Source organism: Hypomesus nipponensis, chromosome 14, assembly GCF_054491055.1.
Source record: "Hypomesus nipponensis isolate SF chromosome 14, ASM5449105v1, whole genome shotgun sequence".
Lineage (NCBI taxonomy): Eukaryota > Metazoa > Chordata > Actinopteri > Osmeriformes > Osmeridae > Hypomesus > Hypomesus nipponensis.
In genome coordinates, this window is record NC_140374.1 from 7,507,832 (window position 1) to 7,534,532 (window position 26,701).

The following is a 26,701-nucleotide window of genomic DNA, read 5'->3' on the forward strand; positions in this document are numbered from 1 at the left end:
CCCATTCATTCTCATATCCAAATGAGATGGGGGAATTGATTGTTTCTGAGATGGATTCTGCATAAACAATATTTGTACACATTTATATGTATTTGATGCTTTCCCAGTATTAGAGGGACATATGTCAAGGTCCTGGTATTGTGTCAGTGACTTCATATGACACATTTTAAGTGGTGCTTTTCCAGGTGGGATGGGATGTTCCCTGTCAGAGAGCATCATCCTAAATGTTTGTGTAGCTTTTTGTAGTTTACAAGTAAGGCTGTGACCCCTGCGTCATTAGTGCTCCCTTTTAGTGTCAAACAGAAGGCATGTTATTGCTGCTAATATGTACGTAGAGATGAGAGAGGGCACCTTGAAGTAGTTTGGATCAAGGCTTTATAGTTCCATCTAATTTTAGCTTGTGGCTTCTCAGACGGCGTCTCAAGTAACAAGACGATCCAGCAGGCAAGAGTTTGGGCTTAGTCAACTCTCATGGACACGAGAGGGGGGAAAGAGAGAGAAAGGGAGAGAGAGGGAGAAAAAGAGAGGGAGGTAGAGTGAGATAGTGAGGAAAAGAGAGAGGGAGGACAGAGACAGAGTGAGGGAGTGATAGAGGCAGCCAGAAAGATTGAGTTGTGTTTAATAGCATTAGTCTTGTGCGGTGTTCGCGAGTGATGGGAAGATGGCAGGAGAAGCAGAGCGGATCTCAGGGAGTCCTCTGTCTCAGAGCTCAGCCAGCAAGTCCCAGCACTTCCTCAAGGATGTGGTTTTTCATGGCAAATTTGAAGTGAGTGAAATGTCCGAGAAAGTTTGGGTGTGTGCGTGTATGCGTCTGTGTGGAGAGTTGTGCGTGTGTGTGTTTGTATATACAGTACATGGGTGTGCAAATACGTGTGTCTATGTGAGTGTGTATGCGTTTATGTGTGTGCATGTTTCTTATGTTTTAGAACATCAACACACACTACATTGATGTGCTATTTTAGTCATGCTTTGTTTGTGCAATATTTTATCTGTTTGCCAGAGGTTTACCATAATGTTTGTATAAGCTTAGTGGCCAAATGGTAGACCCCTACCTACTATACAGTGATGAAGTCTACGTGATACACAGGCATACACTGCTTGCCCCAAAAGTATTCCTAAATAGCCCACTATAAAATGAGCAGTGATACATGGGTGCGGGTAAAACAAGGAGCTGGGGGGCTTGGTAGGTTGCCCACTACTTTATAGACTACACCACTGCTCCTATGCGCTATTTCCTCAGTTAACCTCAGCACTGGCACACACATACACACAGACACTCACTCCACTGAGACACAAACACCATGATCCACACTGAGACACAAACACAACATGGACACACTCCACTGACACATACAGACTGCACTGACAGATACAGACTCCACTGACACATACAGACTGCACTGACAGATACAGACTCCACTGACACATACAGACTGCACTGACAGATACAGACTCCACTGACACATACAGACTGCACTGACAGATACAGACTCCACTGACACATACAGACTGCACTGACAGATACAGACTCCATTGACACATACAGACTGCACTGACAGATACAGACTCCACTGACACATACAGACTCCACTGACACATACAGAATGCCCTGATACATACACTTCACTGAGGAACACACACCCAAGGAGACACAAGCAACCCTGACACACTGCTTCAGTGATGAAGGGTAGAGGGGAAGTGAGATAGAGCACGCAGTCTGAACTCCATCGTCTTATCACGTTCTTGATTAAGTCAGCTCATAAAAACACACAACGTGCAACATGCGGCCCTTGAACTTCTGAGAGAGGTTGCAGACCTCAACCACAAACGTTCTTTTCTTTTGACTCATTATATCCAGGGTGGAGGCTCTATTTCATGAGGGAATAGAAAATGGAGAACTTGTTAACAACATAACAGAATCAGAAACACTACGTGTGGAGTCTAAAGCTCACGATTATCAACAGACTGCACAGTCCCATTGAGTTGCGCCTCAAGACCATGATTGGAATAGCATGTCTGAGATTTCCCTAGCTCATCATATAGAGACAGAATGTGGAATTGTCAAATTAGGTCGTAGTGATTGGATTGAGTGTATGTGGGTCGGCCACTTTGCTACATACGGGACTAAAATAGAAAATCAGCTGGGTCACTGCTAGGAAAACAGTCTGCAGGGATATTGGACAATATTATTTTAAGTGATAATACGGTACTGCCATTCAAAGTATGTTGATGTGGTAGACGGTATGGAGGCAGAGGGTGGTGGTTTGACCTCAACAATCTAGACCTGTAAGAATCACCGTCAGTCAGCTATGCTGTTGAAAACACAGCTTCAAATGTCAAAATATTAAACATACACAGCCATATACTCATGACTCCACTCATACATGTTAGAGAAATTAACCTTATGAATGGATCTAAATTACTAAATATAAATGTTTTATACAGCATAAAAGGATACTAGTGTTCAGCATTCCTTCTGTGAACTTATAACACTGTACAATCACACACAGACACTATAACACACACACAAACTGAGTGCTCACAAACATACATACACACAATAACACGCTTGTGTCAGCTTCTTTGTCAGGGAGAACATCTTGAATTAATTTGAATGTCTTGTCTATATCAGACAAGTATTGCAGAAATGTTCGAAACTAGCATGATCAAAATGATCTGATGTCAAGCCAGCCGGATCTTGATCTATTAGTAGATTGTAGATAAGTCCATCTGTCCTGGTATTCCAACCACGTGCCAGACTTAGCCTGACAAAACCGGATCGGACATACAAATATGACTCGCGCCACAAATAATCTTACAATTCATATTACATTATTAGCTACGTCAGCTGAAACTAATCAAAGTTTCCAAGTAGCCATCAGAACTCAGGAAAATTACAAGAAGGAAACAGAGTGTCCAGGTAATGCTATGTTAATGAATAGTCCCGTTTTGATTTATATAACACACAAAAACTGGATGAACTTCAACTGGTATTCTGAAATGTTTCCATCCTGCCTGCCTTGCTATTGGCCACAATACCCCTGCCCTCCCCCCAAGGCACCAAAAATCCCTATAAGCCGCATGCAGGGGGACAAACACAGTTCCACCTTGACCTCCTCTAGCAGCCTCACTGGTCCCTCTCTCCCACGGGGTAAACCGCACCCCTCACACACACACACCCACAGACACACATAAACACACACACACACACACACATCCAGGCAGAGCCCCCAGCCTCTCTCATGCCCGTCCCTCCCCTCTGTCCCCAGCTCCTGAACTCACTCACACCAGAGGAGAACACACGATGCCAGCACGGACTGTACTTCCAGGACGGGGAGAGGAGGGTGGACTACATCCTTTCCTACCAGGTCAAAAAGCCTCACAGCTCGCACCGCCAGGCCTCCCGCCTCACAGACAACGCCCTCACACGCAGCCTGCGACGCGGCAGGGCACATGCGCCCTCGTCCTCCTCGTCTGGCACCCTCGGAGGAGGTGACCTTGAGGCTGGAGCCCAGAACCAAGACCAGAACCAAGATTGCCACGAGGATGATAAAAGGGTCAGAAGAGAAGAGTTTGAAGGCAACTTGAGAGAAATGGGTCTGGAGCTGGAGAAAGAGGAGGATGTAAGTTGGGTTTTCTGACCACCTGTTGTTTCTCTCTGCCCCCCCCCCTTTCTCTTCATATTTATTTTTCTCCATCCCTTTTCCACCCTCATGTCTGTCCCTCTGTCTTTCTCTGTAGTTATCTTTGTCTCTCTCTCTCATCTATATATCTCGGTTTTTAATGCTCTTCATCTTTCTCTCTCTTCTCTCCGTAATTTTTTTGGGACACACCCAACACCCAGTTGTTAAAGTTAGTTTGTCCATGGGTGGGGGTGGAGTGGGCGGTTGTCCACTGCTAGCATCAGCGTTAGCTTGCCACTGCAAGAGATTGAGAGATGGTGAGAGAGGCAGAGAGAGGGGGAGAGTGTACATTCCACTGCCACACCGCTGCATCTCTGCCTCATTGTTCCCAGTCGGTGTGGTCTGATGAGCTGAGCTCAGCTAGTTTCCCTGGAGCCCCAGCCTCAACACCTACACAAAAGATACATTGTGGTTTGGCACTGCACTAGCTGAAACCAGCCTATAGTGGTGTAGAGGGGGTGGGGTAACCTTTTAACCTGGCCACAGGGTGTGTGTGCTGGCTTCAGTCATTACAGAAATCTATTGTTCATTATGTAGTTTATTTTATACTCCCACACAGTTGTTTTTGTGAACCACTTAAGCATTTAAAAATCTTTATGTTCAGTTGTTCCCAGTATCTTTAACATATTTTTAAATGTTGTTTGTTTATGGATTTTTTAAATGTATACATTTTAAAAATCCATAATATCCAAATATATTATGACCAAGAAGAAAACATGTTATATGTTGTAAAACCAACCACCCATCATCCTATCATGTTGTTGATGTCCTGACTGTCCCAGTGAGAAATAATCGGAGACCATCCAAGAATTCCAAGTGCTGAGGATGGCAAGATGTCAGCTGCCAGTAGGGATCTCTTTACATAGGAGGCAAGGAGGCAGGGAGTCAGGTTGGAGGCAAGGAGGGAGACAGGGAGACAGGGAGGAGGGCAGAAGGCAAGTAGGAGACAGAGAGAGGCAGACTGTCAGGCAGAGAAGCAGGCAGGGAGGCGAACAGACAGACACAGCCTGGGAGGGAGGGTGAAGGCAGCTATTAAGGAGTGTCATCATGGCCCAGTCCCACCCCTGTCAAAGCCAGTCATAGAATTAGAACTCTACCCTCCCCCACACACCAGTACCCACAGACCTTGGGAACTGGCCTGGTTCACAAAACAAAATGGTTGACAAGGAAATATGAGTTGGCTAGGAAATTACCACTGACTTGATACAAAATTATGTGACTTATGAGTTCTGTGGGCTGTTTAATACATGTGTGTATGGCACTTGCTTCTAGACCTGGCAAACCAAAAAGTGCCAGATGGAAAATCACTCAGAAAACATTCACCCCAACTGCGATCTTGTAGCAGCATGTCTACACTTACAAACACACTTGCACTCTTACATGCTTACACACAAACACTCATTTGATCTCAAACGAACACACATATGGTTGCATCTTGTTTCATCTTATTGAGATTCAACCACCTCTGCAACCCAGCGTTGTCTCGGCCCATGGTTTGTATAGTTACATTCCCCTGGGGAGGAGAACACAAGGTTGAATCTACTCGGATACTGTCTCTCATTGGAGGACCACAGGAAGCTATGGTAGGCTATTTGATGGTTTCCTCCAGGGCCGGTGTAAAGGCCAAAACCAGCCCATCCCCACCAGGGGCTGAGCCTTACACATTTGGGGCTTAAACCGAACCTAGGACTTCGTCAAGGTTGTGATGTGAGCTGAAATCGGAACTTCACATAAATGCAATTTCAGTGCTAAATCGTTTTTGGAGCTTTATGTAATATAAACATTATGTTGGACTCATATTGTTATATTTACTGGGAATTGGCCCACCTTTTAGGTCATTTAGTACACTTTAAAGTACACTTATAGTAGGGCTGGTCTGTATGACGGTATATACCATGCAACGGTAGAAATGTGTCTACCGGGAGAGATTTGGCTATACCGTTTCAACCGCGGTATACTCTTATACCATATTTTTGTATTACATGTGTCAATTAAATGTCTGGTTGTTGTATTGTATATAAGCCATCATATAAATTGTATTCTTGCAATATTTAGAATTGTAGTTGAACTTTTATTTGATTTGCTATTTTCGTTTGACCTTGAAGCACATTTGCGTTCCCTTACAAAAAAGAAGTATACTTCAAGTTTATTTTGTATTTTGTAGCAGTGTACTTATTTAAATACTATTATTGTACGTAAACTGAATTTTTAGGTCACTTTTTAGGTCATTTAGTAAACTTTAAAGTACACTTATAGTGTATTTCAAGGTTTACTTTTTAATACTGTAAAGTAGCCTGTGTAGTGCACGTTCATAAAGTATACTTCCTAAAGTACTTAAAAGTATACCTTGGAATACTCTTAAGTAACCTGTGTAGTGCACTTTCAGTTCATGAAGTATACTTCCTTAAGAGCCTCAAAGTATACTTTGCAATACTTTCAAGTGCACTCTCAATTAATGTAAGTACCTCAAGAAGTAAACTTAATAAATGTAATTTGACTATGAATTAATGAATTACTAATAAATTAAAATGTTTAGGGCCCCCTCAGACACCTTATATCTTATACCCATCACATGGCGAGAACGGGGGCCCTCACAAAGTTACACCACCGATTTTGAAAGAAGCTACTAACTGCACAGGCATATATTTTTCACGAATCCAGCTCTTCTCATTAAACATAAGTCATTTAACTCATGGTTACAATGGTAAACCAGCACAACAATGACAATTACGACGCAACAAAACACTACATTCTAAGCAGACACATTTAAAAAAAGAAATTCATTAAGTTACATTTGTATTTCGAACAAACGGCAAACTTATCAGCACATTTTAACACTATTTACCGCCTTCCATCATGGGAATTGACTAGCCAATGAGCCACACTATCTTCATTATTTCACGTCGTTCTTTCGTTCTTCAGTCAGTTTGACAGTATAACCTTCAAATTCTCAAGCAGCTTAATACTCTTGATAATTATTAGTAAAGAGTATATGGCTTCAGAATGTTTTAGTAGTAATTAAGGTTAGAGCTTCAGTAACAAAAAACGATTCAATGTGCAATGCATAATACATTTTCATAGACATGAATAATTAGAATGAGATGGATCTAAAAAATGTAACCTGTAATGTACTTTTATTATTTTGAATTTGCTGTATAATAATAGAAAACGTACATCCTACTCCAGAAGAAATGTATACCATCTTCTGTTTCTAAGCATACTTCTTAAAAGTATATCAAAAGTGAATTATTTTCTAAGTATACTTCTTAAAAGTATATCAAAAGTGAACAATTTTTAAAGCATACTTAAAAGTACATCAAAAGTGAACTATTTTCTAAGTATACTTCTTACAAAAGTGAACTATTTTCAAAGCATACTTAAAAGTACATCAAAAGTGAACTATTTTCTAAGTATACTTCTTACAAAAGTGAACTATTTTCTAAGCATACTTCTTAAAAGTATGTCAAAAGTGAACTGAAAGTGTACTATCCATATTTTAGTGTACTTTTAAGTATACTTTAATATAGTCTCCATGGTATCAACCTTGTTACACGCACTTGTGTTTGAGAAAAAGAGCATGTGCGACAACTGAAAATTTCACTTTTTAATGCCCCGTCTGATCATGAGCTTATTTAAATTAAAACCTAGTGTAGCCTATTAGCTTATAAGCATTGTTTGGAGTTATATTGTTGTGTTCCTTTTGTTTTGATATGTGTAATGCTATGGTCTATAGTTTAGATAATTTGAGTGTTTACCCTGATTGTTAATGTTGTCTAGTTAGATAGCTATCCAAGCTATCCGTTACAACCAGTGCAATTGCAAGTAAACCATCGTGAGTATAGCTTTCGCTCAATGTTGGTTGCACAATGGTACGTTCGCATTGAAAGTGCGACTTGTGCTCCAGTGCGGTTTGTACTCCAATTTGGACGAAATGCCCCTCTGCGGGTCCAGGTAAAAAAAGTAAATGTTAAGTATTCTTAATCATAGCATACTTGAGTATACTTGAAGACTGATTAGTCATCAGTATACTTAAAGTTATTGAATGAGTAATTAATTTGAAGTGTGCTATTTTGGAACAACTTATTTTAAATTAAATATAATTAAATTGTAATTAAATTGTACTAAAGCACAATTTAAAGTGTATTAAGTGTACTTTTGTGTGCTAAAGTGGAACAACTTCAAGTATACTTAGTACACTTTTAGTATATGGACATAGCCGTATACTCAAAGTGTACTAAGTATACTTGAAGTTGTTCCACTGTAGCACGTAAAGGTGCACTTAATATACTTAAAATTGTGCTTTAGTACAATTTAATTACAACTTCAATATATTAAGTACAAAATAAGTTGTTCCAAAATAGCACACTAGAGATTTAGTATACTTTGCATATTATTTTTTTTCCTGGGTAGGTCACGCAAGGGCGTAAGTTTGGTCTCAGACTTGGTGGGAACATCCACCCATCATCCCCCCCCCCCCCCAACCAAATCAAATAATGATTCATTATATTTGAATAACCAACTGTGTCAACTTATTCACATTGTCAACTGTTTTTTCCAGCTCCTGTCTAGCAATGCAGTGACAGTCCATCAACTGTGAATTTGTCCTAGGCTAGACTCCTAACCTTGGTTGAAAGATTAGCTTCAGAAGCTAGGTTTAGCTGTAACAATATCCTGGGTAACATATAATATTAACTACTTACTAACCGAGAGTGAGGTCATGCCGGGAAATATCAAACTGAGGCTGGAACCGAGGTTTGATATTTCCCGGCATGACCGAACAGTTGAGGTTAGTAAGTAGTTTATTATATGGCATTTTTAGCTTCTTTTCATTTTGTAAACGAAAATAAATGGTACCTCTAGGCTAATTGTAGCTAGCTCTCAAGTCTTCTCACGCTGTGTTTCATGTGTTGCTTAGCAACTCATTACTTTTGATAGAAAGCGGACAACATGGTTCTGCTAAAATGGCTTTAATTTCAACACAAAATAACGACACAAGTGAGAGTCTAGTCTTCATCCTCACTTTCGATGACAAATCTTTTCAGCATCATCTGGATAGTAAAACTCAGCAGCTGACTTGTCGCTCATTTTGAAAATGACGTCAGAGGGTAATATGGAGCCGTATTGACCGCTGAGGAGGGCAATACGCGTCTGGCAGGACTACCCATTAGCCAATCAGAAAGCTCGTACCGTCGTTGCCATATAATAACACCAGTTAATACTTTTTCCACAGTAGAATCTGCATTTGAAAGCCTGGTCACTACCACTGCTAGTGTGGCTAGTTATTTAGCCTGACTTACACTTCTTTAAAAAAAGCTTTGTCCCCTTTCTTCTTCTTGGGTGGAGGCAAATCTAATCTACAAAGCACAAAAAGGGGCAAACATGTACATGCTGAAGGGAATATTAAAATGTGCTACCCTGGCCTTTTATGTATGTATTGTTGGCAGACAGCCTTGGTAAGTTAGCTGTACTGTTGTCGCCGACACACCCGCTAGCTTGTCTGCGACTGCCAGTGCAAGCAAGCAAAGTAGCATATGATTCTTCCTGTGCGTGTCGCCTGTAAGATAACCCTCCCCCTTCGGGTTTTCAGCCAATCAAATTATGGTGTTTCTTGTACTGTCGCGGCCTGGCCGTCGGAATCGATCCAAATAGCAACACAATTCGCTAAAATATTGGTGGGGACAATTTTGTCATTTTCAAATGTTGGTGGGAACAAGTACCTAGCGTCCCCCGCTTAATCTACGCTCATCGATCACACAGTAACTTAACAAACTTACCATCGGTGTGTGAAAAAACAAAGAGAAACAGGGTGGGTGCGGGTCCTTAAAAGTCTTAAATCACTTTTCTCAAAATAAGGCCTTAAAATGTAAAAAAAAAAAATTCTGGTTGAATAATATTTCGATTAAATTCTAGAACTATTTTGTTTAAGTTATTAATTTTCATTTTTCACTTTCATATTTTCACAGTTTCACATTTCATGTTTTCAGATTCCAAACTTTTTTTTTGAGTTTCAGTTTTTTGTTTTGAGTTTCAGGTTTCTTTTTTCAGTTTCAGACTTGGCCCCGATTTTGCGTAGGGGGCGTGGCTTCAACTCAGAGGCGGGAATTATGAGCGACAGCCTAACAAAGAGGCAGAAGACTTGGCAGTCGGCATGGCGTCCGCTCCGCCAACCCTGTCTCATACTTCTGCGTATCTATGACACGGGTTTACACATCTATTTTGCGTGCCTTAAACGCCAAATTGCTGGTTTGCGTGCTGTTTATACTCAAATTCCTCCCATTCATTTCTATCAACAGAAAATGCGTCTCTATCACACGCAGAACTTCATTAGGTGCGTTCGACTTCATGCAGCGCCAGCGTCGTCTGCAGCCGCCTGCAGCCCGTCTGACTTTAAGCTGAGAATGGGCTACAGCCGGCTACAGCCGTTAACCTGTTAACTCTTTATTCATTATAGGTTAGGGTAGGCTAACGTAGGCTACAAATCATGAGCTTCAAACTTGTTTAAATAAATAAACCCCTCAAAAAAAGTTCGGAAACGTTATTTCGGTTGATTATTCCTCCCCTTCAATAATATCAATTGGTATTGTATATTATATATCGTTGGAAAGCCTGATTAGTCACCTTTACAACGAGGTACAACTTGTAAGGATCGTGCATTCGTGGAATGAGCAACACAACTAACCGTGTGGGTAGCGGTCCCAAAACGTTTGCCAAAATCCCCTGCAATATTCTTCTGTTGGTGTTCACTCTTGTTTTGAGTTGCTTGGTGGATTGGATAATTGCACTCTCCCACAGTAATAAGGAAAAAACAACACATATTGGCCATTTTTACACTTTATTCATTTTACACTGTCAGGGACCTCAGTAGCGTGTGGAAGATCCATACACAGCCACAACAGCTTGGCACCTCCTCATGCTGGTCACCAGACTGGTCACCCACTGCTGTGGGATGGCATCCCATTCCTCAACCAGGATTTGTCACAAGTCAGCCAACATGTTTGGGTTTGTCACTCTGGCACATACAGCATCCCCAAGCTGATCCCGCCTGAAGCTCAAAACGAGAGTGAATACCAACAGAAGAATATTGCAAAGGATTTTGGCAAATTATTTTGGGCTGCTACCCACACGGTTAGCTGTGTTGCTCATTCCATGAATGCACAACCAAGTTTTACCTCATTGTAAAGGTGACTAATCAGGCTTTCCAACGATATAAAATACAATACCAATTTGTATTAATGAAGGGAAGGAATAATCGACCGAAATAACGTTTCCAAACTTTTTTGAGGAGTTTACATACATTTAAATATGGCTGCGGGAACTAGGGGTCCTGAAGGTGCTGCAGCACCCCCTGACAGCACGAGAATTTAATATTATGACTTTAAAATCCACCACCGCGGAATAGTCTTGCAGTAGCGGACTGGGAAACGAGCATAAGAAACGTTAAGGTGGGGGCTGAAAAAGAAAAATATACATCACTTTCACTAGACAAGGTTTTACCAAAAACAGCCATTTTTATTTTACACAAGGCTCAAAAAACTATTTTGTGCTCAAATAAAGGCAAAAAAAGTTGGCCTTTAAGTATCGAACACCCGAACCAGCATCACATCAAACACAGACTATGAATGCACTAGTAGGCAGCTGTGGCGTTGTAGCTATACGGGAGCCGGTTCTGGTGAGCTGGTCTGGATAAAAGTCCAGGGCCTATTTTTACTCCCAGTCCGTCCCTACAGCTCTGCAACATTAAGCCACCCCCCTGATAAAATATGTTCCAGAGGCTATGCATTTATGTTGTTAATAAATAGGCTAACAATAAATTGTTGTTTTTCCAGCAATCCAAGTAGTTTTTCACTGTAGAAATCTAAAATTTCATAATGATTTGCCAATGCAAGAGAGTACCGGCACCTTTTTTTCTCCACTTCAAGCACTGGTCATAGATACGCAGAAGTGTGAGACAGGGTTGGCGGAGCGGACGCCATGCCGACTGCCGAGTCTTCTGTCTCTTTGTTAGGCTGTCACTCACAATTCCCGTCTCTGAGTTGAAGCCGTCCCCTACGCAAAATCGGGGCCAAAAGTCTGAAACTGAAAAAAACAAACCTGAAACTGAAAAAAACCCTGAAACTGAAGAATATAACCTGAAACTAAAAAAAAAAAGTTTCACATGAAATGTGAAAATATGAAAGTGAAAAATAAAGATTAAAACTGTAATAATTCCAGAATTTATTCGAAGAAAAAAAAATCAACCTGAAAAAAAAATTGGTACACTTATTTTTGTCTTTGAATATATGGTTTTATTTTTCAAGTTTTCAACCAAAACGTACATTTTCAATGTCAAGCTTTAGTTTTTCAACTAAAGATTTTTTTTTGAATTAACAAAACATTTGCCCCTGATTTAGCTCCATAGTATCGACCTTTTGAAACTATTTGTACCGACACAAACGTGTCGAGCGTGGCTTCAAATGGGCAAAAATCACGTGATTACCTGTTGAAGTGAGGTCCGAAGCTTCGGTCGTCACACGAGCAGCTGAGAATAACAGCGTTTTATTTAAACGCTTAAAAAGACATCAGAAATCACTAATATTCGTAGGTTATAGCGTGAAGACATAGGCCTATTTACAGACGCTATAGAATACATTCATTGACAGAGCCAGAGACACAGATAGATTGCCAGAGCTAGATAGACAGAGATAGATACAGATGTGAGATGTGAGAGAGTAGGTGTACACAAGCACACATCTTTCTCTAGTTTTACCAGCCTTCAAATGTGTCCATCCCTTCCCCAGTTGCAAAAGCATGTTCCAAAACCTGAGCCAATGGTCTACATTAGCAAATAATAATCTATTCATTTAGCACATACTTCCTCTAAAATGTGGTCACCAAGGTTCGAAGTTGTAAGATCAGTTTACAAGACTGAGCTTTACCACGAGGCCATACAGAACCTAACGAAACAGGAGAATATATTTATAAGAACCGGAACATAAATATTATGAATGTAAAATTGCAAAGACGTTACGTTGTTTATAATACAACAACATATATGATAACATATTTTTGACACTTACACATTGACACATTTGTCACATTAACTTATTTATCAAGTTGTCAATGACGATCGTGAGACTGACGTCTCGAGGACTTGACGTCACTTATTCCATCGCTCGATACAGTCACCATACCATAATTCGACCAGCAGATGTCCCTAGGGAGAAGATGTATCGAACGCTTCGAAAAAGCGATACTTTTTCGACACAATTGTGTCAAATAGCTCGTTGTTTCGGAAAGCTTTGTTTTCCCCATCACTAGCTGCTAGTACACCACGGCACGATACTTGCTGTGCAACAGCACATCTATGCACGTTGCATCCATGCGTCATTGCTAACGTGTGTTGACGTTGTGACGTAGGCTGGCACTGAGTTCCCTTGTTGACAAAAGGCACAATTTTATAAATACTGTGACTTGCTAAAGTAGGCAAATGGCTAGTAGAACATAACATTTCATAATCATTTTAGTAAATCAAGCATCGCTGCAAAACCCAGTGAAATGTTATAGCTAGTAAACTAACATTAGCTAGCATCGCTAACGACATGGCTAACTCAATTTTGGTAGGCTATCCTCAGTATAGAGCAGGGGTTTTTTAAAGTGTAAGACAGTGAGCCTCCCTTGAGAGAACATCGAGTCACCGGGGCCTCCCCCATTTTAACGGGGTCATAGAATGATTTTTTGGGGGGTATTTCACACTGTTCCTTAAGGTCTCCGAATAGGGTATGTAACATTGGTTGGGCTGAAAATGTCCCGGGGCTGTTCTATGTGCCCTAAGGCACCCTGTGAAATAGCCCTGGAATAAAACGAGAGGGTTTCTTCTTTCTATGGTATGCTCATGAATATATAGATGAGCTGCACGCTGATTGGTTGGTTTACAACAAGTGAAGCTGCAGAGCAAAACGCAACATGGCCAACATTACTCACTGAAACATCGAAGGTGGCGACTTGAAATAAAAAAATTGTGTCTGCACAACACTGTTTTCAACAGATTGACTAGACATCATTTGAAATGATAACGTTAGTTGTTTCCACTTCTGTTGGAAATGTTCAAATGGGATCAAAATAGGCAGTGCTGCCGCTCCCGCCACGTTCATTGCGCGTAGGGCACCAAGCGCTTTTTTGCATTAATTTCAGTGCAAAATCGTTTTTTTTTAGCTTTATGTAGCCTAGCCTAATATGAACATTAAGTTGGAGTCATATTCTTATATTTTCCAGAAATTACAACCCAAATGTTTACCTGAAAGATTCAGGGCTTTTGAGAAAACACATTTTTCCCACCCTTGCAGGAACCTAGATTTATGAAGTGACAGATCTTTCTTTTGTTACCTGGCTTTTTCAGTTCCTCCTGGCATCTTTTTCCCTTCTATTTTATTGTTCTCTTCTCAGCTTAATCTAGCTAACTCCCTCCACAACAATAAATGATGGTTTATTGTCTCCATGGTAAACGCTTGGTGCTACAGGCACTTGTGTTTGAGAAAGAGAGCATGCGCGACAACTGAAAATTGCACTTTTTAATGCACGGTGTGATGTGCATGTGCTTATTTAGATTAAAACCTAGTGTAGCCCATTAGCTAACATATCAATCACATAGTAACTTAACAAATTTAACACATATCAGGGTTCAACATTAAAAAAAAATGCAACTGGCCCCATGGGCCAGTGGGTTTGAAACTTACTGGCCCCAAGGCCATTTATACTGGCCCCCCCTCCAAAAGTTGTAATTTATCATTGTTACAACAAAACCAAAGACTTATAAGTTATGTTATTCTGTTAACATGTTTAACCATTTATTAAACACATCCTGGATATAAAAAGAACAATTATGAAATCACATTTCTAGTGATAAAAAATGATAAGGTAATAGTCAGCAAATCAATTGACTTTTAACCTGAAAAATGACATACTCTCTTCCCTGCTGACAGTCATCTCTGCACGACTGTCTGGCTGAAACTGAAACCTCTGGTCCCTCAATGCTAATTTATAAAAGCTTCCATTGCATTTCATCAGTATGATACCAAGTACCCAAGTCGACACTCTTCTGCTGCAGTTCAATAGCCCGGGGGAACAAGGCGAACATCTGTCCGTCTTAATTACGTTATATGCCGTTGTTATAAATCGTGCAATAACATGATGGGCATCTGCATTTAAATTCCTAACCAGCATGGTCAACGGCCTGGAAGATAGATTGTCAACCATCCGCTTAACTGTCACGCAAACCAGGTGCTGCCTGGTAGCATGGCTGGTCAGGGATTGTTTTCGAAAATTGTCGGTGCCTGTGTAAAAAAGATCCACTTTTGTCTGCTTTAGACGGGAATATACGACAGATGATACAGTGCATCTTAGCTCCATAAAAAAAGTTGCTTCCGTTTGAACTCATAGCTCTACTTTGCTCTCATCTTCACTTTTGTCTCGCGCCAGTTCTTAAAAAATGTATCGAGATTAGAGAATTACAATTTGACAACCACTCGTCACTCACTCAACTCTTGATTTGCCAAATGTGCGCCCCACGAGCTGCAAAGTTATGCATTTAGCAGATAGCAAAACATATGAAATTGTTTTTTTTTTTGCAATTGTTTTTTTTTTTCAATCAATAATTTGCAGTGGCCCGATTGGGCCAGTGAGTTGCTATTTAACTGTCCCGACGTTACTTTTTACTGGCCCCGGGCCATCGCTTATGTCGAATCCTGCATATCCTTTCATTCGGTGTGTGAAAAAAACAACTCTTTGCAGACCACACATTGTGGCTTTTGGACATCGGATGGCTTTATACCTACTCATATTTTCTGCGCTTTCTGCTGGGTTCAGATATTTTCTATCGGCAAAGTTGCTGTCACTGCTAGCTAAAGATGTTTTGTGTCAAGTGTACTTCACATGCTGTCTGGACTGAGAGAGTAATTAAATGACATTAAAATATGTATATTCCATACATCTACGAAATAATTATTTTTGTTATTTTATTTTTTCCCTGGTGAGGTGTTCTGGGCACGTCCCACTGGGAAGAGGCCCCGGGGAAGACCCAGGACACGCTGGAGGGACTATGTCTCTTGGCTGGCCTGGGAACGCCTCAGGGTCCCCCAGGAAGAGGTGGTGGAAGTGGCCGGGGAGAGGGAAGTTTGGGCCTCCCTGCTTAGGTTGCTGTCCCCGCAACCTGACCCCCGGACAAGTGGTGGATGATGACCTGACATTTTATTTTTTCAACAATTAAAAAGATATATATTTGCCGCCTCCCCTAAAACTCTTTGGCGCCCCCCAGAGGAGGCGCGCCCCACACTTTGAAAACCCCTGGTATAGAGGGTTTTCACCGACGTCACGTTCTGGGCGGTAACCCGGATGCGCGGCCATTGTGGATGCACTCGGTGTAAAATAACAATGGAGTATTGTGCGCTTTGGATAATTTAAGTGAATGTAGCCATGTCTAAACAACCGAAAAGCTCATCAAAACATGTCCAAGATGCAAAGGCATATAGGAAAGGACATGGACCACAAGAAAAGGCATGATATTTCGAGAAATACGATTTATTGGCGGTGCAGATCCCTACGAGTTAGCTCCCTCTTCTTAGATCCGTGACGACCCGGTGATTCTTCCTTCAGTTGCATGTCCCGATTTAGTCAACTACCTGGTTTTCTCGCCGAGCCGATACACAGCGGAATACCTTAAATCCTACAAAGGTTTTGAGGCCTTTAACCAGATGCTGTGTGGATGGGTGAGGGAGACGCACTACCAAGTTCAATGACAGTTGTGTTGTGAAGGCCAAAGTAAGTAACGCTATAATGTCTTTAATCAACCTAACATATTCCAAATCTCTTTCTCGGTCTGTCCTATAGGTACAACCTGAAACACAGTAATAATTAACAATTTTCCTTGACAACGTTCGGGATGTACTTCAGTGTCTGTGCTTTGTTGTGATGCGGAGTGCCTCCAATATGGCGACTTCCGGTCTGATGACGCATCGTGAAAACCTTCTATTTGAAAGCTAGCTAAACTTTTACTATATCTAAAGTAATTTTGTAGACATAACAATGGATTTTGCCACTAAATGTTGGTGTTAACTTTTTTCCTACAATTTCCCTTTCTACCCGACAGAGGCTGATTTACCAAGGGATCCTTTAAAAGGTGTACTTTACAGTTGAATATTAGCTAATATTTAACCGATACAAATGCTGTTACTGCTTGCTAGGTACTGGTACACAGCTGCCGACGCTAGCTACTGTAGATAACGTGAATACAAAAAATATATATATATAAAATGATAAATCTTCAAAGGACAAGTGCCTCAAAAAGTTAATGTCAAGCCCTGCTTCTATTTCTAGATCTAGATAAGTTTACCTGTACTCATCTGAACAACATGATCACTGTCACCAGATATAAAGAAAACATTGACTTTCACTCGGTGCTATTCACTGACAGTAAAAAAATGTGTTGTTATTGTATGCACAGCTGTTCGTAGGCTAGCTCCAGCACTCATTGCTGCGTTGCTAATGATAGCCAGCAACTCACCAGGACACTTAACCAACTCTCCACACATTCTCCTCGGACCATGCATTTAATTGGCTTTGACAGCCATCAGTTCCCGGTAATTCCTCATTCGCCCTCTCATGTTGTAATGATATACCAGACGGGGTTGGATCCAAGCGCAGAGCGCAGATTTAATAGAATGGTCAGACAGGCAAGGTTCGGTACACGGCAGACAGGGCAATACAGGAGATCCCAAAACGGGGTAGAAAACTAAGGTCAGCAACAGTAGAAGATTACTCAACAAGAGTTGGACTGAACTGCAAAACAAGATCAAGACTTCGCACTGGAAAACCAAAAACAGACACTTAAATACTAAAACCAAACAAGACACAGGTGTAGCCGATTGTCCCAATACTCTGGGGATGCCGAGCGTGGCAGCCAATTAACTGCAGAAGGCTCTGGCGTTACAGTACCCCCCCCTCCTGCACGGGCGGCTCCGGAACCAACCCACAAGAGCCACGAGGACGGCCACGCCCCCGCGGAGCGGGGAAGGCAGGATGGGACCGATGGAAGTCCGCGATGAGGGCGGGATGCAGAACATCACGGGCGGGAACCCAGGACTGCTCCTCAGGACCATACCCCTCCCAATCCACCAGGTATTGGAGCTGACCTTGCTTACGGCGAGAGCGCAGGAGAGCCCGAACTGCATACGTATCCGAGGCACCGAGGTCCGAAACCGGTGCAGCCGGTTTCAACAACAAAACATGGAATGTAGGTGAGATCCGGTAGTGAGGGGGTAACTGCAGACGGTAAGAAACAGCGTTAATCTGCTTCAGGACAGAAAAAGGACCAATGAACCTGGGACTTAACTTCTTGCAAAGCAGCCGCAGCTTGATGTTTTTCGTGGAGAGCCAGACTCGCTGCCCCGGTTGATAGACGGGAGCCTGGCGCTGTCGCCGATCATCCTGTATTTTTTGGCCTTGCACCGCCCTCTGGAGGCGAACATGTGCCGCCTGCCAGACCTCCTCACTGCGTCTCAGCCAGTCGTCCACCGCGGGCACAGTTGTGGTTTCCCCCAACCATGGAAACAACGGAGGTTGGAATCCAAGGACACACTGAAAAGGCGTGATGCCTGTTGAGGAGCTTGTCGGGGAGTTTTGAGCATACTCTGCCCAGGGGAGGAACCTGCTCCAGCCCGTCTGGTTGACGCTGCAGTAGGAGCGGAGAAACCGACCGAGTTCTTGATTCATCCTCTCCGTTCGATTGAGGATGGTAGCCTGAAGAGAGACTGACATTGACGTTAATGCGTTTGAACAAGGATGACCACACCTTGGAAGTAAACTGTGACCCTCTGTCCAAGACAATGTCCTCTGATAGCGCGTAGAACCTAAACACTTGATGGAACAGGGCTTCGGCCATCTCCATGGCCGTAGGGAGCTGTGGCAGAGGGTGTAACCGGCATGATTCAGAGAACGGATCTATAACGACCAGGACAGTGGTGTTACCCTGATCAATCGCTATATGAGACCAGGGACGGAGAGGAATTGGGAGCGGTTCCAAGAGACCGGCAGGGAGCTGCCGTGGTGTCTTTGCCTGAGCACACACTGTACAAGCACTGATGAAACAGGTCACATCTTTGGCAAGAGATTGCCACCAGTAGGTACGCTCCAGGAGGGAACGCGTCCGCCGAATCCCTGGGTGTCCTGAGGCAAGTGTGGTGTGAACCATAGAGAGGAGACAAGGGCGAACTGAGTCTGGGACGTACACCTTCGATGGAGGACATGCAGCCGGGGTCGGATCTGAGGTCTGAGCCTGACGGATGGTCTCTTCTATGTCCCACCGGACCGGAGCTAGCAGGCTGGCACGCGGTAGGATGTACTCCTCAGTGGGCTGTGACAATGGTGCATCGAACTGCCGGGAGAGAGCGTCCGCCTTGGTGTTCTTGCTTCCAGGTCTGTAGGTCAGGGTGAAATCGAAACGGGTGAAGTACAGAGCCCAGCGTGCCTGACGTGTGTTCAGCCTCTTGGCGGTATGAAGATACTCCAGGTTGCGATGGTCAGTAAATATCGTAAAGGGGTGTTTACTTTCCTCGAGCCAGTGACGCCATTCACCGAATGCCAGCTTCATTGCCAGTAGTTCACGGTTGCCGACGTTGTAGTTCCTCTCAGTGGGTGATAGCTTCAGTGAAAAGAAGGCTCAGGGGTGTAGTTTTGCTGGGTTACCGCCACGTTGGGACAGCACAGCTCCCACCCCAGACTCAGAGGCGTCCACCTTGTCTACAAAAGGGAGAGAAGGATTAGGGTGAGACAGGATGGGTGCAGTGGTGAATATCCTCTTGAGCTGGATGAAGGCTCCCTCCACCTCCGCTGTCCAACAGAGCTTGCGCGGTGCACCCCTGAGCAGGGCAGTGAGAGGTGCGGCCACAGAACTGAAGTTGCGTATAAATCTCCTATAAAAGTTCGCAAAGCCGAGGAACCTCTGGAGGGCCTTAACAGTCGGGTTGAGGCCACTCGGTGACAGCGGCAAACCTTTGCCTGGTCCATGGTTATCCCCTTCTCTGAAACGATGTAGCCCAAGAAGGCAACCTCTGATCTGTGGAACTCACAGTTTTCAGCTTTCACAACCAGGGGTCTCATTTATAAAGCTTGCGTATGCACAAAAAGGGACTGAAAATGTGCGTCTCCCGTCAAACAAACTTGACGGGAGAATGTGCGGTCCTCCACGCCAACTCTGACCCTCCCGTAGGCCTACGCACATTTTGAAAACAGTTGGAATTGGCGATGCAGATGACTGTACTGTAGTCAGACTGCAGAAATTGAATGTGGGAAGAACATTACTCGTAATATTTATAAATTTTGTTTCCTCACACACGTTTTTTTCATTCAATTTCATGATTATCATGAAGATTACATCCAGCAGTGTTATTTGCGCTTGTACTGAGTGATTCTTGTTCCATAAACACCTTGTACAATCCAACTCAAATTTTAAATAAAATTCAGCGCTTCCTCACCATCAGATTGTCCACTACGGGAGTTCAGGAGGGGGAGATTCCCCGACTGCATGGAATACAGGATAACATCACATATCCTACCTTTAGATAACTGCAGAACACAGTGTATAACTAAATATATTTATTTAATACTGTGCAAATATCCTCATATGTCAAAAACTGGAAATACAGTCGTCAAGTTCCCGTGCAATCGCTACACTCTACGTCCTCGTTATCAGTCCAGACTTTAATAGATTACTTTTCATAACAAAACGCTTTTGTTTTCAAATTGTATCTCGACTCGCAGTATCACTGCCACAGTTGACGCCACTCGCACAGTTTTTAAAATTGGTGATCTACCGGCCACCACATTTTCTGAGTTTTCGGGCTCCACCAATAGGCTAACAGTGTCTGAGAAGTTGTCATGCGCTATGATTCACCGTAAAGAACAATCGTATGCCAGGGTCATGATGAGATACTAGATTAGCATTCATGAGGTGCTTTGCATTGACCATATGTGGTTAAAAATGGGCGTGTTCAGGGCGGGGTACAATGCTGATTCAAGTACGCACACTTGTAGGTAATCTGTTATTTATAAAGGGAACATTGTGTACAGGTGTGCGTACGCGCGGTTTTATAAATCTGAATTTTTGTGTGCATACGCCATTTTAGGCTTTTGGGCGTTTAGTAAGAATCCTACGCACAGTTTTATAAATGAGACCCCTGGTCATTGCGTAAGAGACAGGACAGGGCTGTCCGAACATGCTGGACGCGCTCTTGTAGACATAAGGAATAGACGACAATGTCATCTATGTAAACGATTACGAATCTGTTGAGAAAGTCTCTGAGGGTGTCATTGACTCAGGCTTGAAAGACAGACGGCGCATTGGCCAAACCGTAGGGCATCACCAGGTATTCGTAGTGCCCGCTGCTTGTTATGAAGGCGGACTTCCATTCAGCTCCCTCTCTGATTTGGACGAGATTGTAGGCACTCCTGAGATCCAGTTTGGTGAACACCCGGCGTGGCGGAGTTGTTCCAGAGCTGATGGTACCAAAGGAAGGGGATACCTGTTCTTAATTGCAACTCGATTAAGACTGCGGTAATCGATACACGGCCGAAGACCGCCTCCCTTTTTCTCCACGAAGAAGAAGCTCGCTGCAGCGGGGGAGGTAGATGGACGGATGAATCCTTGCGCCAAGGCCTCCTTAATGTAGCTGTCCATAGCCTCGGATTCAAGTATCGACAGCGGGTAGACCCGCCCTCTCGGGGGCGTTGTACCGGGGAGCAGCTCGATGGCACAGTCCCCCAACCGGTGAGGGGGCAGCACGGTGGCTCGGGCCTTGAACACTAATGACAAATCCTGATACACTGGAGGGACGGCAGTTGGCTCTAGATGTGCAGGACTTTCCACCTGAGTGGTGTGGCATGGCAGAGTGAAACAGTCCTTACCCCACGCTGTGATCTCTCCTGGTCCCAGGCTATAGAGGGGTTGTGATTCTGTAACCAAGGGTAACCCAACTGCAAATCAGGGCTATCAATAACTAAAAAGGGCAGGGTTTCCTGGTGGAGGACTCCTACCCGCAAATGAACAGAAACGGTATGGTGAGTGACGGCTCCGGAGCCTATGGGTTGTCCGTCAATTGCCTTAATCCGGAGCTCAGTGGAACACGGTACGAGAGGTAGGTTTTGTTCCGTGGTGACGGTCCGGGAGAGGAAGTTCCCGGCCGAGCCCGAGTCTATGAGGGCAGAGACAAGGCGGTTAGAACCTCCCCAGGATACACGTACTGGAATCTGGAACAGGTGACTGGATATGTCTGGACCAGGGGAGGTAGGCTTACTCACCGCATCTCGGACAGACAACCCGTCTCTGCCTCGCCGTGCAGGACAGGAAAGACGCAGATGACCCGGCTCCCCACAGTACAGACACAGATGGTGGTCAATTCTATTCTGTCTCTCTGCTGGTGAGAGTTGAGTACGACCCACTTCCATGGGCTCGGAATGGTAGGACACTGGTGTTGCATGTGGAAGCATCGGGGTGCGGGACACACCTCGCCGGGCTCGGAGGATGTTATCCAGTCTGATGGAAAGCGCCATCAATGCGTCCAGATCTAGGTTCTCATCCCGACAGGCCAATTCAAACTGCAAGGTGGTATTAAACCCTCGTCGATACGCCGTACGCAGTGCCGTCTCATTCCAGCCGCTGCCAGCTGCCAGGATGCGGAAAGACATAGCATATTGCGCAACAGGCTGATCTCCCTGTCGCAGAGTGAACAGCTTCTCACCATCGTCCTTACCCTGGCTGGGGTGATCGAAGACCTGTCGGACCTGATCCAGGAGACAAGTCGGTCCGTTAAGCAACAAGGCGCAACTGTGCACCGTGTTCCCCGAGTAACCCTCCCTGGGCGGTCAGGGCAGCACGCATGGCAGATGCTTCTGCTGGATCCATGGGAGGTGAAGTCTTCTGTAATGATATACCAGACAGGGTTGGATCCAAGCGCAGAGCACAGATTTAATAGAATGGTCAGACAGGCAAGGTTTGGTACACGGCAGACAGGGCAATACAGGAGATTCAAAAACGGGGTAGAAAACTAAGGTCAGCAACAGTAGAAGATTACTCAACAAGGCTCGGACTGAACTGCAAAACAAGATCTAGACTTCGCACTGGACAAACCAAAAACAGACACTTAAATACTAAAACCAAACAAGACACAGGTGTCCTAATACTCTGGGGATGCCGAGCGTGGCAGCCAATTAACTGCAGAAGGTTCTGGCGTTACACACGTCTGACAGTCTAAAATTAAATGGCTGTGGGCCATCATACATATTCAGACTCAGAAAGGGACTTATTCGCCATGAAAGTTTGCACAGACAAGGAATTTGCTTTGGCAGGAAGGTGCATACAATAAACATATCGGAATCTTAAATTTAAATATGTGGTCTAACTATACTAAGGGTACATAAACTAGCAATACTAAGTGGAATACAATTCAAATAAAATATACAATAAAATAAAATGTAAGTGGCTGTAATTTACAATATAAAATACAAATATTACAGAAGATACAAATGGTACAGACACAATTTTGTAATGTAGTGCAAAATGCAAATTGCTTTAAGGCATGAAGTCAGTGCTCGAAGTGGGCCGGTACTCACCGGTACGCAGTACCGGCACCTTTACATTTTACTTTTAAGCGTACAGGCCGATTTATACTTCTGCGTCTCCGTTAACGGACAGACGCACGCACGGAGTCGGACGGAGTCGGACGGATTGGTTGAATTTATACTACTCCGACGGCTCTGCGTGCTGAAAGCAATTCACAGCCAGAACAGTAGATGACGCTGCACTGCGATGCTAGCTTGGTTATCGAAAGGTCGGAGCAGATGAACAAATGAACCATTTCATCAATAAAATAAGCAAATTTTCAGCAACTACACTGCCCATTTCTCGTCACATTTTAATTCAGATGCTGATTTACATGTACTGTTTAGCTGAAATAAGAGTTGTAAAAACTTACAACAATGGCGGTCAAAGGATTCTGTTCTCTTGTTGGTCACGGCAACCCCGCCCCCACCCCTGACGCAAGCGGTTCTTAATACGGACCAATCATAGCCATGGGGTATCCGTAAAAAGACGCACGGACAGACGGACAGTCAGGAAAATCAGGAAGCGCACGCAGAGCTGTGCGAGGGCTCTGCGAGGACACGCAGAGAGCGTTTCTTGACGGAGAGGGCGTTCCCCCGTGTGCGTGTGCGTAAAATGCAGAAGTATAAATTGGCCTTACCGGCACCTTTTCTTGCGTACCGGAACCTTTTCTTGCGTGCCGGTACGCTAGATTCGAAAAAGTTATCTAGACAGCATCAACTGATGCCTGAGCAAAACAGATTTTTCAATGCTGCTTTCAAACCTATAAACTAAACGACTTTCGTTTGTAAGTAGCCTAATTATGTTAGCCTGGCTTCAGAAAGGCACTAAAAGAACACGTGTGCCAGAGCCAGACACGTCACCAGAGGTCAGTGACGTGCAGTCAGGGTAGGCAAGGTAGGCACTGCCTACCCTGCCAAAATTCAAACGTAAAAATGTTGATTAAATAATTGTATTTAATAAACTTGTATTTGTATTTTTACTGATTATTCTTGTGATTTATATATGCAATATGTGTGTTATTCCAATTGTTTAGACGTTACGATGACAAATGTAGCAGTTACGCATAATCAAATACAACAAAATGGTAGAATAAGCAGTGCTTTTACTGTCCATTCATTGCGGACGACAACGAAAAACTAATTTTTCAATATTTTTTGTCATACCAGTCCCTTTGAAACGAGCGGACAATTTTTGGTCCCTTTTGCTGGTGTAGTTCAGGCAAGGTTGGCATAGGCCTCCCTCTTGCTAGCAACTAATTTTTACCATTAAAATCGAGCTTTGAAAAATTTCTTAGTTGTACGATATGGGGAGATACTGCTGCCGTAATTTTTACTTTGAATTTCGCGGGGATTAAGTTTCGCTGGTGTAATGACGTCAGCTGCGCAAATGTCCAGTAATATCTCGATTTTAATTGGTCCATGTTTGATACGTAACGTAGATGATTACTGGCATAACATATTTACGTGCAAAGGCACAGCAGAGTTGTGCTTTTCGACGTACATGTTAAAGAATACAGGATCGAAGTGCGCATGGACAACGAAAAACTAATTTTTCGTTGTGCATGCGCACTTCGATCCTGTATTCTAGCAAGAGGGAGGCCTATGCCAACCTTGCCTGAACTACACCAGCAAAAGGGACCAAAAATTGTCTGCTCGTTTCAAAGGGACTGGTATGACAAAAAATATTGGCTATGTGGCTGTGCTAGCGAGGAAAGAGCGGCGGATGGTTTTTGTCTACAAATAATCTACCGATTGGTGAGTCAGAAACTATTTTGGGTTTCATTTTGAATTAATCTTCAATTGAGCAGTGTGTGTTCTCATTGTTGCTGACTGACAAACATAATTGGCCGCTGTGCAATAATTAAGGATAAAGATGGTTGCATTCTGATGCTGGACATTGGTGTGTGTGCATGCGTGCGTGCGTGTGCGAGAGAGAGAGACTACGATATGTCATGTCATGAGAGTAAGATATGTCATCCTGATTGGACATTTCTTGATATCAACCGTGCATGTGTGCCGCACTTGTGCGTACTGTTTTGACGTAGCCTATTAGCCTAAACACATAAATTAGGTAATCTGGCTTTCATAACTCAGTGCCTACCCTCTTACTGACATCACCGCACGTGACTGACAGAGGTCCAAGTCCAACCAGAAACATCGGGTAGGCGATCATGAGCTTCAAACTTGTTTAAATAAATAACTTCAGGCCCTATGTATGGCTGCGGGAACTAGGAGGGTGCTGCACGAGAATTTGCTGTGTCCTGACAGCACGAGAATTTAAAATGATATGACTTTAAAATCCACCCCTGCGGAATAGCCCCGCAGTAGCGGACTGGCCATCGGGAACACCGGGAGAAGAATAACGATGGAAAACGAGGATAAGGAACGTAAGGGTTGGGCTGAAAAATAAAGAGAAAAAAGACATGACTTTCACTAGACAAGGTTTAACCAATTAAAAAACTGCCATTTTTATCAAAAAACTATTTTGCGCTCAAATAAAGGCCAAAAAAGTTGGCCTTTAAGTATCGAATTCCCAAACTAGCATCACATCAAACACAGATTATGCATGCATTAGCAGGCAGCTGTGGTGGCATATGCCTATAGCTATATAGCTATACGGGGGCCGGTTCTGGTGGGCTGGTCGGGATAAAAGTCCAGGGCTTTTTTTTTACTCCCAGTCCGTCCCTGCCGCCCCGCAACATTAAGCCACCCCCCTGATAAAATGTGTTCCCGAGGCTATGCATTTATGTTGTTAATAAATAGGCTAACAATAAATGTTGTACCACCAAGTTTTGTTTCTCACTGTAGAAATCTAAAATTCCATAATGATTTGCCAATGCAAGAGAGTACCGGTACCTTTTTTTCTCCACTTCAAGCACTGCATGAAGTCATTAAAGTCAGTGTGAAATCTCGGCCTTGTTGAGGAGGCCTACACTGCCCTACAAAGCCAAAAGACCGTAACTCGCCGAAGTGTAGAACTGAGAAAAACGACTTCAAAGTTTTTGCACTTTCAAAGTAGTTGTCCTGCCAAATGCATTTTAGGTAGGACACTGGAAATCTAGCAGTTTGATGTTTTAGTGATTACACATCTAAACTAGACATTTTTGAAATTGTTGATCTTAAACTGCACTTTTGACCCATATTTTGAAGTTACAGTAGTATACCATAGTCTATTGTAAGTGGTCATGCCAAGGCTTCTTCGCTCACTTAGTTGCTTATCACGATATAAACTCTGTATTTTATAAGCCAATGTAACATACACGTGGATACCTGTCACAAGACTCACAAGACAAGAGTGTTTTTGATTTAACTGCCAGGGTAAGATACTTACAAACGACTCATGTTTGGGATGTTTGGTGTTGAATGCCAGCGAGTAGGCTAAGCTAATGCTA

At 43.3% G+C, this 26,701-nt stretch overlaps 1 protein-coding gene across 4 annotated transcripts in view; it reads left to right on the forward strand.

Annotated features, from left to right (window-relative positions):
- Nucleotides 1-542: 542 nt before the first annotated feature.
- ano1b (anoctamin 1, calcium activated chloride channel b) overlaps nt 543-26,701 on the forward strand; it is a 110,425-nt gene continuing 84,266 nt past the window's right edge. Inside the window, exons 1-2 of one of the 4 annotated variants that reach the window (XM_084671491.1) lie at nt 543-766; nt 3,270-3,623. In XM_084671491.1, the coding sequence (XP_084527617.1) occupies nt 662-766; nt 3,270-3,623 (459 nt within the window). In that variant the 5' untranslated portion in view covers nt 543-661. Of the gene's footprint in view, nt 767-3,269; nt 3,624-26,701 lie in introns of those variants that run through there. The other 3 variants (XM_084671490.1, XM_084671489.1, XM_084671493.1) reach the window with 3 other exon arrangements.